Source organism: Pleuronectes platessa, chromosome 12 (assembly GCF_947347685.1).
Source record: "Pleuronectes platessa chromosome 12, fPlePla1.1, whole genome shotgun sequence".
NCBI classification, from domain to species: domain Eukaryota; kingdom Metazoa; phylum Chordata; class Actinopteri; order Pleuronectiformes; family Pleuronectidae; genus Pleuronectes; species Pleuronectes platessa.
The window spans coordinates 22,319,387-22,333,624 of record NC_070637.1 but is presented as its reverse complement, the minus strand read 5'-3'; the positions used below and the strand labels follow the sequence as shown (position 1 = coordinate 22,333,624).

The following is a 14,238-nucleotide window of genomic DNA, read 5'->3' as shown; positions in this document are numbered from 1 at the left end:
AACTGTGTTTGAATGGTTCTATGTTTGTCTGGGTGTATTAATGGTTCTATGTGTTTGAATGGTACTATGTTGTGTGGGTGTTTGAATGGTTCTATGTTTGAATGGTTCTATGTTTGAATGGTACTATGTTTGAATGGTTCTATGTTTGAATGGTTCTATGTTTGAATTGTTCAATGTTGGTCACTGTGTTTGAATGGTTCTATGTTTGTCTGGGTGTATTAATGGTTATATGTGTTTGAATGGTACTATGTTGTCTGGGTGTTTGAATGGTACTATGTTTGAATGGTTCTATGTTTGTCTGGGTGTATTCATGGTTATATGTGTTTGAATGGTTCTATGTTGTATGGGTGTTTGAATGGTTCTATGTTTGAATGGTTCTATGTTTGAATTGTTCAATGTTGGTCACTGTGTTTGAATGGTTCTATGTTTGTCTGGGTGTATTAATGGTTCTATGTGTTTGAATGGTACTATGTTGTCTGGGTGTTTGAATGGTTCTATGTTTGAATGGTTCTATGTTTGTCTGGGTGTATAAATGGTTCTATGTGTTTGAATGGATCTATGTTTGTCTGGGTGTATAAATGGTTCTATGTGTTTGAATGGTTCTATGTTGTCTGGGTGTTTGAATGGTTCTATGTTTGAATGGTTCTATGTTTGTCTCTGTGTTTGAATGGTTCTATGTTTGAATGGAGCTATGTTTGTCTGGGTGTATAAATGGTTCTATGTGTTTGAATGGTTCTATGTTGTCTGGGTGTTTAAATCGTACTATGTTTGAATGGTTCTATGTTTGTCTGGGTGTTTGAATGGTTCTATGTTTGAATGGAGCTATGTTTGTCTGGGTGTATAAATGGTTCTATGTGTTTGAATGGTTCTATGTTGTCTGGGTGTTTGAATGCTTCTATGTTTGAATGGTTCTATGTTTGTCTCTGTGTTTGAATGGTTCTACGTTTGTCTGGGTGTATTCGTGGTTCTATGTGTTTGAATGGTTCTATGTTTGCCTGGGTATTTTGAATGGTTGTATATTTGTCTGGATACTTTTGAATGGTTCTACGTTTGACTGGATGTATTCATGGTTCTATGAGTTTGAATGGTACTATGTTTGTCTCTGTGTCTGAATGGTTCTATGTTTGAATGGTTCTATGTTTGCCTGGGTATTTTGAATGGTTGTATATTTGTCTGGATATTTTTGAATGGTTCTACGTTTGTCTGGATGTATTCATGGTTCTATGAGTTTGAATGGTTCTATGTTTGTCTGGGTGTATTCGTGATTCTATTTGTTTGAATGGTTCTATGTTTGTCTCTGTGTCTGAATGGTTCTATGTTTGAATGGTTCTATGTTTGCCTGGGTATTTTGAATGGTTGTATATTTGTCTGGATATTTTTGAATGGTTCTACGTTTGTCTGGATGTATTTATGGTCCTATGAGTTTGAATGGTTCTATGTTTGTCTGGGTGTATTCGTGGTTCTATTTGTTTGAATGGTTCTATGTTGTCTGGGTATTTTGAATGGTTCTATGTTTGGGTGTTTGGCAGCAGCGCCCTCTCCGGCTCTCCCTCCCTTCTGTCTCCACTCGGCTGAACTCCGCCTGAACCTTCTCTTGAACCCTGGATGAACTTCACTAAACTGACCCACTAATCTGCTTTGGGTGTATCGCGGGATCTACGGTGGCCCGGCAGGGACACCCCGAGCGGCTCCACAGTCAGCAGAAGCAAAACCACTTAGTAATGACCGAAACTGAGCAGGTCACACAACAACACACAAGAGAGCGGATTGCATAAGATGAAGAGGAGGAAGAGCACGGGTAGATTTACTTTGAAATGAGGAACGGATGCACCATGATCAAAGGACTTTATTTAAATGAGAGAAATCTATGATTTTCTATGTTTTTCTAATATTAAATAATAAAACACAATAATTAGAAAATCTTTTGTAAATATTGATTATTAATTAACAGCAAACAACCTCATATGAATGAGCAGTGTGATCCAATTAAAGAAGAATCATTATTCGAGTATCTCGTTTTGATTTTATTATAGTGATATGATAACATTTTAATTAAAACATTAGTTAATACCATCTCTTCAGAACTGTTTTAATAAGTATTTTATATTTCTAATTTTTTAACTTCTCTGATTTTTAAATAATGTTAAACTGTCTAGTAATTATCATCATTACTATCTTTATATATTTCATATTAATTTATGCATTTATCAAAATAATACCATGAACCAAATGTTTATTGCAGAGTTGTTTGTGTTTGTGTGTGTGTGTCTGTGTCTGTGTTTGTGTGTGTGTGTGTGTGTGTGTGTGTGTGTGTGTGTATGTAATTGTCTTCCTTGAAACATCCATCTTCTGTAAACGGGATCGTGCAGACTGAGGTCACGTGTGTCTTGACCTCGTGGACTCTAATGAACAAAGGAGACTATCTTATTTTCTCCATCTTATTATCTGCAAAGATTTATAAAATACACACACATGAAAAACATTAAGTGTGTGTGTGTGTACGTGTATGAGAGAGATATATGTGTGTATGTGTGTGTCATGTCTAGAGGCATAAAGAAAACAAACCCTAACATACACTCGACCTGGCACTGCTGGGCAAACACACACAGGCACAGGCACAGGCACACACACACACACATACACACACCAGCACACACACACCCCTGGTTTCATCACAGTTTTCTAATGTAGGTCAGTGTGTGAACCTCCCAGATACAACAGAGCGAGGGAGGGGGAGGGAGGGGAGGATGGGGGAGGACCGAAAAACATCCAAATGAATGAATCAACCGAATGTTTTGATTTGAAACGGACGCTCGGTCTGTGTCTCTGCCTCGTGGCAACATGGAGGCCGGGCCCGTCTTCCTCCTCCTCCTCCTCCTCGTCATTCTCTCAATGAAGAGACACGTCCCTGCAATGTGTGTGTGTGCGTTTGTGTTTGTGTGTGGGGGGGGGGGGGATGCCTTGAGGGGGGTTGCATGTATGAATACATTCAGCCTGTGTGTGTGTGTGTTTGTGTGTTTTCTTGTTTGGGCGGAGCAGCATATGTATACGGGGGGGTTCTACTACAACACTCTATTAATAGCAGTAAACTCCAGATGACCCCGGTGCTGCCGGCGAGTCAGCCTGATTTAGTTTGGCTTCTCCTGGTGTAACGGCTCAGCCTGTAATAATATCGCCAACATGGACGACCAGGACACTGCTCCCTCCAGAGGGAGTCACCGCGGCAAAGTGCGGCCTCCCTGCTGTTAACGTGCTTTGACAGGTTGTAAGTTCTCGTCCTTCGCTGAAGCTCCGTCTGCCGCCTCCTCTTCCTCAAACACTCCGGCTTGAACATCAAACCATCCGGGTCTGGATCACGTCAGGCCGATAAGCGAATATGAAACTGTTCACCGACGATGCTGTCATATCTGTCAGAGTCTGTTTGAAGCCGGGCGGCTGACACACGGCTGTAGGTTCCCCGAATATGAAAACAATCAGGTTGATGGGTCTTTGTCAAACATCCGGCGAGAGCGTCGTCCATCCTGGAAATCCAGGAGCCGCAGCTATAACCCTCAAAACTGTGATGACAGAGGTCAGAGGAGGAACCGGCGCGGGGGTCAGAGACACGGCGGTGGAGTCGTGAGGCAGCTCATGCTTGAAAAACAGCGTTGGTGATCGTTGGTACTGACGGACAATCTGTCATATCTCATCATGGTCTTACACAAACTGTCCATGAACTGCTCGGCCCAGGTTTTTCCTGGTTCATAAAATAATGTGCGTGGACGAAGTAAATCCACAAACCAGTGGTTTAAACTGGGAACACAAGGACTTGATAAAAAGATTTGTAGCTTCAAGTAGACTCAAACTTTATATGTTTTCTATGATGTCCATCCTGAATAAAAGTCCAATAATCAGCTCTGGAAACATTGAAAAGATTCTTCTTACAGCTGCAGAATCTGCATCGTCAGCATATCCGTGAACTGGAGCGGATTCAGCAGAGTTTTAAAGCTGCAGATAAAACAACATGTAGAGAAATGTTGGGCTGAATTTGTGGCTCACAGGTAATTTGTTGAATCCAAGGAAAACTTATTGCCTCTGCACGGATGTTATGTTTTCACCTGCTCCTGTGTCTTGTTACTCAACAAGTCTACGTTAAAAACTTCTGAACCGAAACTGCTCCTGGGAAGAACCTGTTAAATTTGATGTATTAAAGTTGCGCCCCGAGTAAAGTAGTTTATCGTCCAATCAATATCTCCCAAACTCACATCATTTTCAGATCACATGGACGTTGCTGCTTTTAAACACGAGAAATGCTTTTCATCAAACCTTTCCAATAATGTGCAGAGCAACATTTATTTTGCATGATGTTCAAAGTTTGCGCACAAGTTTCCCGACTGAGCAGTAAGTGATCAGCGGATGTAAAAGACACGTATAATGTATAAGTGAACATTTAAAAAGCGTCCTGAGGCCAAACACACGTCCCAGTGAACACGACGCAGGTCGCTGGATGAATTCATACGAGCTGCTGGAACATAAGGACCAGCTGCTCACGGTGGGAATTAAATCTGTAATCCTGCCTCTGCTAAAGCTTCCTTTTCCCGTTTACCTCCACTTACACATGTAGCTCTGATATATACAGTATTCTGTACAAGTGTGGCTGCTCCTGACATGATTATTTCATACAGATATAATTATTTTATTGACATTAATGATTTACTGGCAACACACACAGAACACACACATTAACACAGTCAGTTAGATTATTCTTTAATCAGTCATTGTCAACATGATATTTTACACTGCAAAACTTGAAATCTAATTTAATTTAATACGTGTGTCCTAAGAATCTGTTTAGATGCTTTAAACACAAAGATAAAATGTCATTATTTTCATTTAACTTTTTTCTTTGAAAGCAGGAATGTTTAACTTAAGTCAATGTTTGTTTATTCAGAAACTGTAAATAAAGATGGACGACATGACAGCTCCCAAAAGTTGAGCCAAAATGCCTCTAACACCCCCCGGTGGCTGGCTGCAGGTTATAAACCCCTCCTCCTCCATGTTAGCAGATGGGACATGAAACAAAAAAATAAATCTTAGTAGAAGCTAGTTTGGTTTAAATTAGTAATTTGTCATATAAAAACAGGCTGAGATGTCACGATTGACAGCTGAGACTGACTCCTGATTGGTTGAGAGTGTGTCTGGGCGGGACCTTAATGCCACTCCTACACAGACTCCGACTGCAACTGATGTCAAAAGCTCAAGATGGCAGCGTTCGAATCTGAAATATTTCACAAACGCATCCTTCCTATTTCCTCATGTTCGTTTGTTGAAAGTTATAAAGTTATTCATGAACTCAGATTTACGTCTTCAGGAGGAACCAGTGAGCTCCGAGGTTAATGCGATAAGAGGAAGTTCATTAATCTCACAGGATTAACGAACTTCATCAGCTGCAGCAGGATAAAGATGAGACAAGGTATCAAGTCACGGAGAGAAAACATATTTGAAAAGTGTTTCTTCTTGAAGTCTCATATAAGTGAGATAAAAGTTGCATGTTACAGAATTGTGGCACATGCTGTGGTCCATGGTTGTTAGTCAGGCCGTCTGTCAGCAGCAGGAGGAAACGACCCGCGGTGTCGCTGGGTGAAGCAGCCGGCCGCAGTGATGTCACAGTCTCGTGCAGCGGGGGGGCGTTCGGCCTTAAGGATGAAAGCTCGGCCGTCACCCTCGTCTCAGGGAGCGTCTCAGGACAGAGGCTGCACTCTTCACCCCTTTGTTGAGATTCGCCCAAAGACCACGCTGCGAAAAAAGACTGGTGCCAAGTTCAGAGGGAAGTTCCCTGAAAGACCCGAGTGTCCTCAGCAGATTAACTTAATCTGGACTTTCATAAGGCACGATCATTTGTTAAAAGTGAACAAATAGTTTGTAAAGCTTAATTCAGATGTGAACTCCAGAAAACATATTCCTGAGTTAGTGTTTTTCATATGAAGCATCTTCGTCTCCTACTTGTACGTCTCCTCCTCTTCATCCTGAGATATTTGTATTCTTCCAGTTTCAATTTTCCCTTTGTTGTGAAAGCGTCTCACTCGGTCAAACTCTGGAGAAAGTCCTGACCCAGTTGTGCAGAGTTCATATCTGAAAACAGCTTCAGACACGAGGGGGCTGCAGGAAAGGTTCCAGAAAATGTCCAGAGCAAATGATTCAGACATTTGTGTTCTCACATACAGAACCTCCAGAATATTTTGGATTCAGAGCTAAATGGCTCATCTCGAATTAACTTTCAAAATAAAAGATATGTTAGTGTGGATGTAGCCTGAATCTTTGCCTCCGCTGCAACTTTCAATCTCCATCCTCCAGCTTCCACTCTGCTTGATGACTTAAGCCATCAGATCTTCGCTCCTGAAGTTTAAAGCTGAGCGACACGAGAGGAAGACGTTGTGTAAAAACCGTGAAGAAGAGCGGGGAGGTTACATCAGGTTTCTGTCCACGAGGAGCTTATGATATCTTGCGAGTGGACGAGGAGTCAGCCAAGTTCATGTTTAGTGAGACCGGACTCATGATAATCTAACTCTTAAAAGCTGCTCATAAATACTCGTGCTGTTTTGGCAACAGCGCTGTAATCTGTGCAGCTGGTGGTGAAGCTCGGCCAGCGGAAAAACTGACACCAGCGTCCAGCCGACTGACACTGTCTGACGGAGGAGATGAAGAAGAGCTCTTCCTCTTCTGCATTTCTTTAACCAACAGGCGGTTAAAGCCACAGACATTTATTTGAGGGAGCTCTCACACCTCAGAGTCAGATTTTAAATCATTGAACCAAACAGCCGCAGTGTGTTTCCTTCTGTCGCCTGTTGGTGGCGTCATATCCTCTTAGAGGAGTCAAAAGTGACTTTTAGTTTGAGGTCATATTTTAACTTCACACTTTTTAGATCTTGGTGGTTTTTAACTCTAGATTTGAAGCACTTGAAGGATTTTAGTCGTCGGACGTCTGGATTTGAAAGTTTGAGAGAAACCAGCTGAGCAAAAGTTAGCTGCAGCTCGACTCACTGTCGCTCAGAGACGAGTCAGAGAAACTCTGAGCTTTAACATGAAGCTGCTTTATTCTGTGTTTTTTTACTGGTTTGAATCAATGGCTCTGTTTGTTTTGGAGAGGGGGAGAATCTCCCATGATCCTTTGCTGCTCAGATATAATTGGTTTAAGTTGTGTGTTTGACCTTTGACCCTGTGATGTGATGCGTCTTTAAAATGTGGAGATGCTCAAGATGAACTTCAGTGTTTGACCCTGAATGGAAAACTCATCTTCTGAAATGAGGGTTCATATAAATGTGTGTGTGTGTGTGCGTCTGTGTGTGTGTGTGTGTGTGTGTGTATGTCTGTTTGTATGTGTGTGCGTCTGTGTGTGTCTGGGCTTGTTAACGCAGCCCAAACAGACCCTTTGTTGAAAGTTCACATGCAGTTAAACAGAAACACCATCTGGCAGCAAAACGCAGCAGAGAATTAATACAGTAGATTGGAGGAGGAAGTGTGTGTGCATGTGTGTGTGTGTGTGTGTGTGTGTGTGTTTGTGTGTGTGTGTGTGTGTGTGTGTCTGTGTGTGTGTGTAAACTGGATTCAGCTCTGTTGTCATACAAAATCTGCAGAATGAAAACAAACAGTGTCAGTGACGCAGTTTATAAAATATGATATGTTTTGAAGCGGAAAGAGCACAAATATCTCAGGATGAAAAATTAGGATCTGTTCACATAGAAGATGAAGACTCTGAGATTATAGGTCTTCATTTTCACACTTTTGAACAGACTGTTAGACATAAATAAGGTATTATAGTTGATGCTATTTCTACTTTTACTCAAGTGAATGATCTAGTAAAACTGCAGAGAAGAGAGAATAAACAGGAACCAGCAGCTGATTTTATTTTTAAAACATTTATAGTTTTTATAAAGTTGGACTTTTGTTCAGAGGAAATTAAATTTAACATCTCACAGAATAAAACTCAGCAACATTCTACATTTAAAGAGCAGAATTAAGTTTCACTATAGAAAACTTCACAGTAAAACCCCATACACTGAAAAGCTTTCACCGGACTGAATGCTGGTGATCGGAAGATGAGACGTCTGTGACCAAAGTCAAATAATAAGCATTTTTATCAACATTATTATTATGTGCATCGTGGTTTTTAAATAATTCATTAATTTTACGTGATATTAACATTACTGCATCTTTACAACAACACGTATTATCAACAAGGCCTGTAATCAGGATGAAGTGTCCTGAGTGAGACCCTGTCTTTTCTTTTCTTTTTTTACATTAAATCTCTTTATCTAAGTGTTTGTTTATATTCTCTGTAAATGTGATCTTCCTACAGGATGATCTCAGACCCCCTGCGGTGAACAACCCAAACAGCCAGAGGTTAAAGCTGTGGAACAAAAAATAATCCCACTAATGCTACTTCAATTTTACTGATTGTTTTACATTAAAAAACAACTTGAATCTTTCTGTATTTAACTTGTGTTTTATTGTTGAAAAGAAAAATAGGAACAACACAGAGGACAGAACAATCTAACAGCCTTAAAATATAAAGTCTCACACTATGTGCATCATTTATCCTTAATGAGGATCTGGAAAAATATTGATTATTACAGTATAAAAAAATAAAATATGATCATTATGAGTTTTACTATAATTAAGTTGCAGCAGTAGTGGAGTGCGTTTTTTTTGTTCCATTCAGAAAATAACCAGGAATATATGTGTTGCAGTAGTCATTACTACCAACTGGAGGCGCTGTCGTTCCAGGATCAGATCTGCCGCCTCCGGACTCTGTGTGTGTGTGTTTGGTGTGTGTGTGTGTGTGTTTGGTGTGTGTGTGTGTGTGTGTGTGTGTGTGTGTGTGTGTGTGTGTGTGTGTGTGTGTGTTTTCCGGTCCGGCACAATGATTTTTATTATCAGACAATAGCGGCGTGCTCAGTGTCCCCCCCACCGGCTCACCCTTAACAAAAAATACACACACACGACCACGCACGGAGCGTGCACGCGTCGTGTTTGCCGACACGGATTCGAACTATTATTGTCGTTGAGCAAACAAAGCCGCGAAGGCTCGAGCCTCCCTCGACTGTTTGTGCGCTTTTACGCACAAGCTCCGAACGGAGAGGTCTTTTACGCGCACACGCATAGAGAGGAGGGTGCATGACGCACGGCACAATTACACGAGAGAATATCGGCAAGCGTGCACGCGCGTAAATACCGAAAGAGAGAGAGGGAGATTAAAGAGATAAATGACAGGATAGTGTTGGAGACGTTTGGAGACGAAGGAGCAGAAAAGAGGATTTGTTGATAAATTCAGTAACTTGGAGAAGCTCCTCCTCCTCCTGATGTCGGAACCTCCTTAATTACTAATTTCTCCTGCAGCCACGCTCCCTCGCTCTCTCGCCCTCTCTCTCTCTCCCTCTCTCCCCCTCTCTCTGTCTGTCTCTTCTCTCTCTCCACTCCTCCATCCATGCTTCTCTCATCCTGACCCACCTTTCTTTCTCCCCGGTCTTTCGTTTCCAGCCCGGATAACAGAGGAGGACGAGCTTGGAGTTCTTCTTCTTCTTCTTGTTATTTTTTGTTTGTTATTGTTTACTCCTGGTTTTGTGGGAGAGCCACCGGGCATGGAGGATGTAAAAGACCCGCCGACCGTCCACCGGTCCTCCTCCTTCAGCATCAAGAGCCTCCTGCTGCCCTCCAAGTGCGACAGACCCGACTCCGTCGCCGCTGCCGCCGGTATCCAAGGGACCTTCTCCCCCTCACCGGGCTCCGACTCGGAGAAGTCGCTGGACCCACCGGAGGTGGACTCCACGGCCGCGGCTCTGGACCCGGAGAAACCGGGAAAGCAGGAGCACGGGGACGAGGAGGTGGACGGAGGAGGAGATGGAGATGGGGACGGCGCCAAGGCGACGCAGGAGCAGAACAGTACCGGTACAAACAGCGGGAAAAACGGGAAATATGACAAACCTCCGTTCAGCTACAACGCCCTGATCATGATGGCCATCAGGCAGAGCCCCGAGAAGCGGCTCACGCTCAACGGTATTTACGAGTTCATCATGAAGAACTTCCCGTACTACCGGGAGCACAAGCAGGGCTGGCAGAACTCCATCCGCCACAACCTCAGCCTCAATAAGTGCTTCGTCAAGGTGCCCAGACACTACGACGACCCGGGGAAGGGCAACTACTGGATGCTGGACCCCAGCAGCGATGACGTCTTCATCGGGGGAACCACCGGGAAGCTCCGCCGGCGCTCCGCCACCTCCCGGGGCAAACTGGCGATGAAGCGCGGGCTGCGCTTCGCTCCTCTCGGGTTGGGGATTAACGAGCGGGCGAACAACCCGCTGTACTGGCAGATCTCTCCGTTCCTCTCCCTGCACCATCACCACCACCACCACCCGCATTACAACGGATCCACGCCCGGCTTTTTGAACCAGGCTTCGGGCTACGGGTCGCTGCTGCCCGCGGTGGAGCAGCTGAGTAACGGGGACCTGGGGCGCTCCATCCTCGGCGGGTCGGCGGGGGCGCTGGGCTTGACGAACAGTTACGGGATGAGCACGTCGCCGGTCGGGCTGCTGTCCGGGCAGACGGCCGGGTATTTTGTCTCAGGGACACAACACTCTTCAGCGGGGCCGCCGGGAGGAGGACCTCCGCCGCCGCACCTCCAGCAAGGCGCACCGGGGTACGGCGGCCTGGCCTCCAGCAGCTCGCCGCAGTCCCTGCTCTCAGACTCCCTCAGAAACAGCTCCATACCGGCCTTCTCCCAGGGCATGTCCGCGGGCTTCCCCGGGATGCTGTCCCATCAAAAGAGGGTGACTCCCAACGCTTTCCTAAACTGAACTCCCCCCTCCTCCCCTCCTCCCCCCCTCACCGTCCCCTCTCCGCGGATGGCACCGGGACGAGGGCGCACAAGAGACGTCACGTTAAAGGGCACAGAGAGAAAGTGGTAAATATCTAACACTGATCCACGGATGACGTGGAACTGTTTTGGGCCATATTCTGCCCCGAAGTGCAACGGGTTTATTTTCATGATTTTATTCGCATTCTGTTGAAAAAGGGACAAACTTTTGTTACCGCGGGTTGTACATCTGTAAACTAGACTTGCCAAAGGTAACGCTATATGAGTAGGATATATTTCAAACTATTTATATCTTGTACAAAGATTTTCAGTACTTCATTTGAGTCTTTTATTTATGTTTTGTATTTATTGTACAATGTATTTAAATTCTATTTGTCAGTGTATACGCATCAGTATTGAGGGTAGGGGGGGAGGGGTGGGACTTACTTACAGGGTTAATAATTATTTATGAATTTTGAGACAATCGAGGAGGCAAAAAAAGACAATCAGAACTTTTTCTTTTCTCTTTTCTGGAGTAAAAACTTTTTTGAATAAGTGAATAAATGAAGCCTTAAGATCATCAGAGACAATCAGGGGTTAAAGAGGAAAAACAAGCCTACAAATCATATCGTACTCAGGTTTGACCCCGGACAGGCCTAACAATCATTATATGAACAGTAATAAGAAGAACAGTCATAATTCATCTGCTCTCTGTGAAGAGTTTGCTTCCAAAATATAGATATCCAAAAAGTTTGAATGAGCTTATGATAGAAAGATCACTTTAAATAATATGAGTTATATATGAGTAACTGGATATAAATGTTTTTGGAACTGAACTCTTCATAAAAAATTATGCAAAACATGGACTTTTTGTATGTTTCCTGTTTATTATCAAAACCCAGATTGTCATTTTCACTTCACATGAATTTACTGTGTGTGTGTGAGTGTTAACGTGTGTGTGTGTGTGTGTTTGTTTGTGTTTGTGTATGTGTGTGTCTAGGCCTGTGCGTAAAACCTGCTGCGCATGTGCAGTAAAAGCCTCCACACAAACGAACATCCTCCTGAATTGAAGAATAAAAAATTCTAAATAAATAATAATAAAAAACAGTAACGGCGTCTCCTCCTGCTCGTGTCTCGCTGACCTGCTCCGGTTTCCCGGTGTAAAGTTTGAAAGTGACGGTGCAGGCTGAGGTATGGAGGCCTCGGAGGGACAAACTTTCCCCAATTGTTTGTTTGTTTGGTGGCTTAAAAAATACACACACACACACAGACACATGTAAACACACACATATAAGCACAAACATATATAAACACATATAAACACACACACACACACACACACACACACACACACACACACACACATATATATATATATATATATATATATACATACAGCTCTTGTCAGGTGAAAAACTTGTATCTCCAATAACCATCTTAATCTGGAAACAAATTTTTTACATATTGTAAAGATTCTGACCAAAAGAAAAATCACAAAATAATCTCAACTCAAATTTGTTCAGTTTTCTAATTTTTCCATCTAAGAAGGTTTTGTATCACCAGAGCCGCTGAAAAATAAAAATAAAATGAAAACACATTTGCACAGAAACTGAGAATATTGAAGAAACAAGGTTTTCAGTTAACTTCTATATGCACAAACATATGCAAATTATTTATTTTTGATTGTTTGGGAGTGAAAACTGCAGCGCGAGTTTATCAGCTGACCTCTGCAGAGAGGCAGCCATTTTCGACCTGCTACCGATATTAATGTTTGATGTGACGATACTAAGCTTTTAGTGAATTTCTATTTTACACATTGTTGTGTAATGAGAACATGATTTTAAATTCATTTTGTGACTTTATTATAACCCGTGGGAGGTTTTTTATTTAAAAAACTTGATTTTGTGTTTTTTTTTTGTCCCCACAAGTTCAGTTTGTTTTAAATTAAAATATTAGTTTTATTTAACTTACAACAGTGTCACTAAATTTTATGTAAAAGCTCAAAACACTGAGACGTATTTTCACCTTCATTTCAAAATGCTGATTTTAATAAATCCAGTTTTAATTTCCAGTCCAGTTCATAGTATGTTCTTATTTTCTAAACACTAATTAAAATAATCATTTGCTAATTTTTTATTTAGATTAATCTCATAATTCACCGGACATAAATTGGCCACTATATTGTATTTTAGTAGAATAATGATTGTGTTTTAGCTTCTATACAAACGTTAGCGATTTAAACTAGCGAAAACAAAACAACGAAAACATTTTAACTTTTTAGAATCAGCATTTTTCAGGTTAAAAAACAATGATTTATCTTGTAGATTATTACAAATCGACTTATTGATCCCCTTGTTATCGAATACGGAAAAAAGAGCGTGAAATAAAATTTAGTCTATTTTACATCAGCGAGAGCGATGCGTCTGCTCAGGAAGAAATGCTATTTTCTATAAGCACAGAAAATAAAACGTGCAGTGTTTACTTATCAGAGTATTGATTGATTATTGATCGGTTTGTCTTCAGATCTCAGATCAGCATGTCTGAACAACACAATCCACGGCAAATAAAGACGTCTGTGCTAAACGAGTAAAACAGGAAACAGCTGATGTGGACGATTTATAAGAAAAACATCCGCTAAGTAAAAATTTAACCTGTGTTAAAATAAAATATAAAAATTCTAAATTTCAGAAATGGCGAAAAGTGAAATCTTTATGCAATTGATCGTGGTTCAAAGGGAATAAAGACGTTTTAAAAATTAATTTAGAACGGCACTTTTGGATATATTTATTATTATTAACATTGTCATCTGTTTTGAGTTGTTTAACGCAAAAACTAATAATGTCGACTGAAAGTAAACAAACTGCAGGTTGAATTTGATTCTAAATTATTTAAATTTGAGATGTTAATGAAAATGAATTAAGTGTACCTTTCCGTTGATATTTTACAAGTGGTAACAATTTTAACTGGTATTATTTTTACAGTGTTAACCAAGAAAAAAAACTCTAACCTTATTATGTTTAACTTTGACAAAAATAGAAAAATAAAAGCTACAAGAGAACACACACACAGTCAAACACACACAACACACACACATACAGAAAATAAACAGAAACATAAGAATATTTCAAAATAAAAGCACAAACACAGTCCAGCGGGTCTGACTGAGCCTCGTTCTGTTTGAGTAATAAAAAAATTGTAATTTTTGAATTAAAAAAGGTAGAAAAAGTAGAAACAGATGAAACTGACTGATCCAGGCTCAGACGTTTTTATTTTTTATTTCTTAACTCTTCCTGTGTCACTTTTACTTTTTGGTTTTGTAAAACAAAAATATTTTAGAATTGTTTTATTTTGAATTGTAATTTGTTTTGCACTTTTGTCGTTAGTTCACTTGTACGAAATCTGTCCCGTCT

The 14,238-nt window shown here is 41.3% G+C and overlaps 1 protein-coding gene across 2 annotated transcripts; it reads left to right on the top strand.

Annotated features, from left to right (window-relative positions):
- Positions 1-9,617: 9,617 nt before the first annotated feature.
- On the top strand, positions 9,618-10,829 carry LOC128453761 (forkhead box protein G1-like). Of its 2 annotated transcripts, XM_053436839.1 has the most exons (2): positions 9,618-9,860; positions 9,915-10,829. In XM_053436839.1, exons 1-2 carry the CDS (start codon positions 9,618-9,620, stop codon positions 10,827-10,829), a joined length of 1,158 nt encoding a protein of 385 aa, XP_053292814.1. The 2 variants fall into 2 exon arrangements, with proteins under 2 accessions (XP_053292814.1, XP_053292813.1); XM_053436838.1 differs by having other exon boundaries at positions 9,618-10,829.
- Positions 10,830-14,238: the final 3,409 nt, after the last annotated feature.

Bases quoted from the DNA above. Each gene is read 5' to 3' on its own strand.
- LOC128453761 (XM_053436838.1), top strand. From the start codon at position 9,618: ATGGAGGATGTAAAAGACCCGCCGACCGTCCACCGGTCCTCCTCCTTC.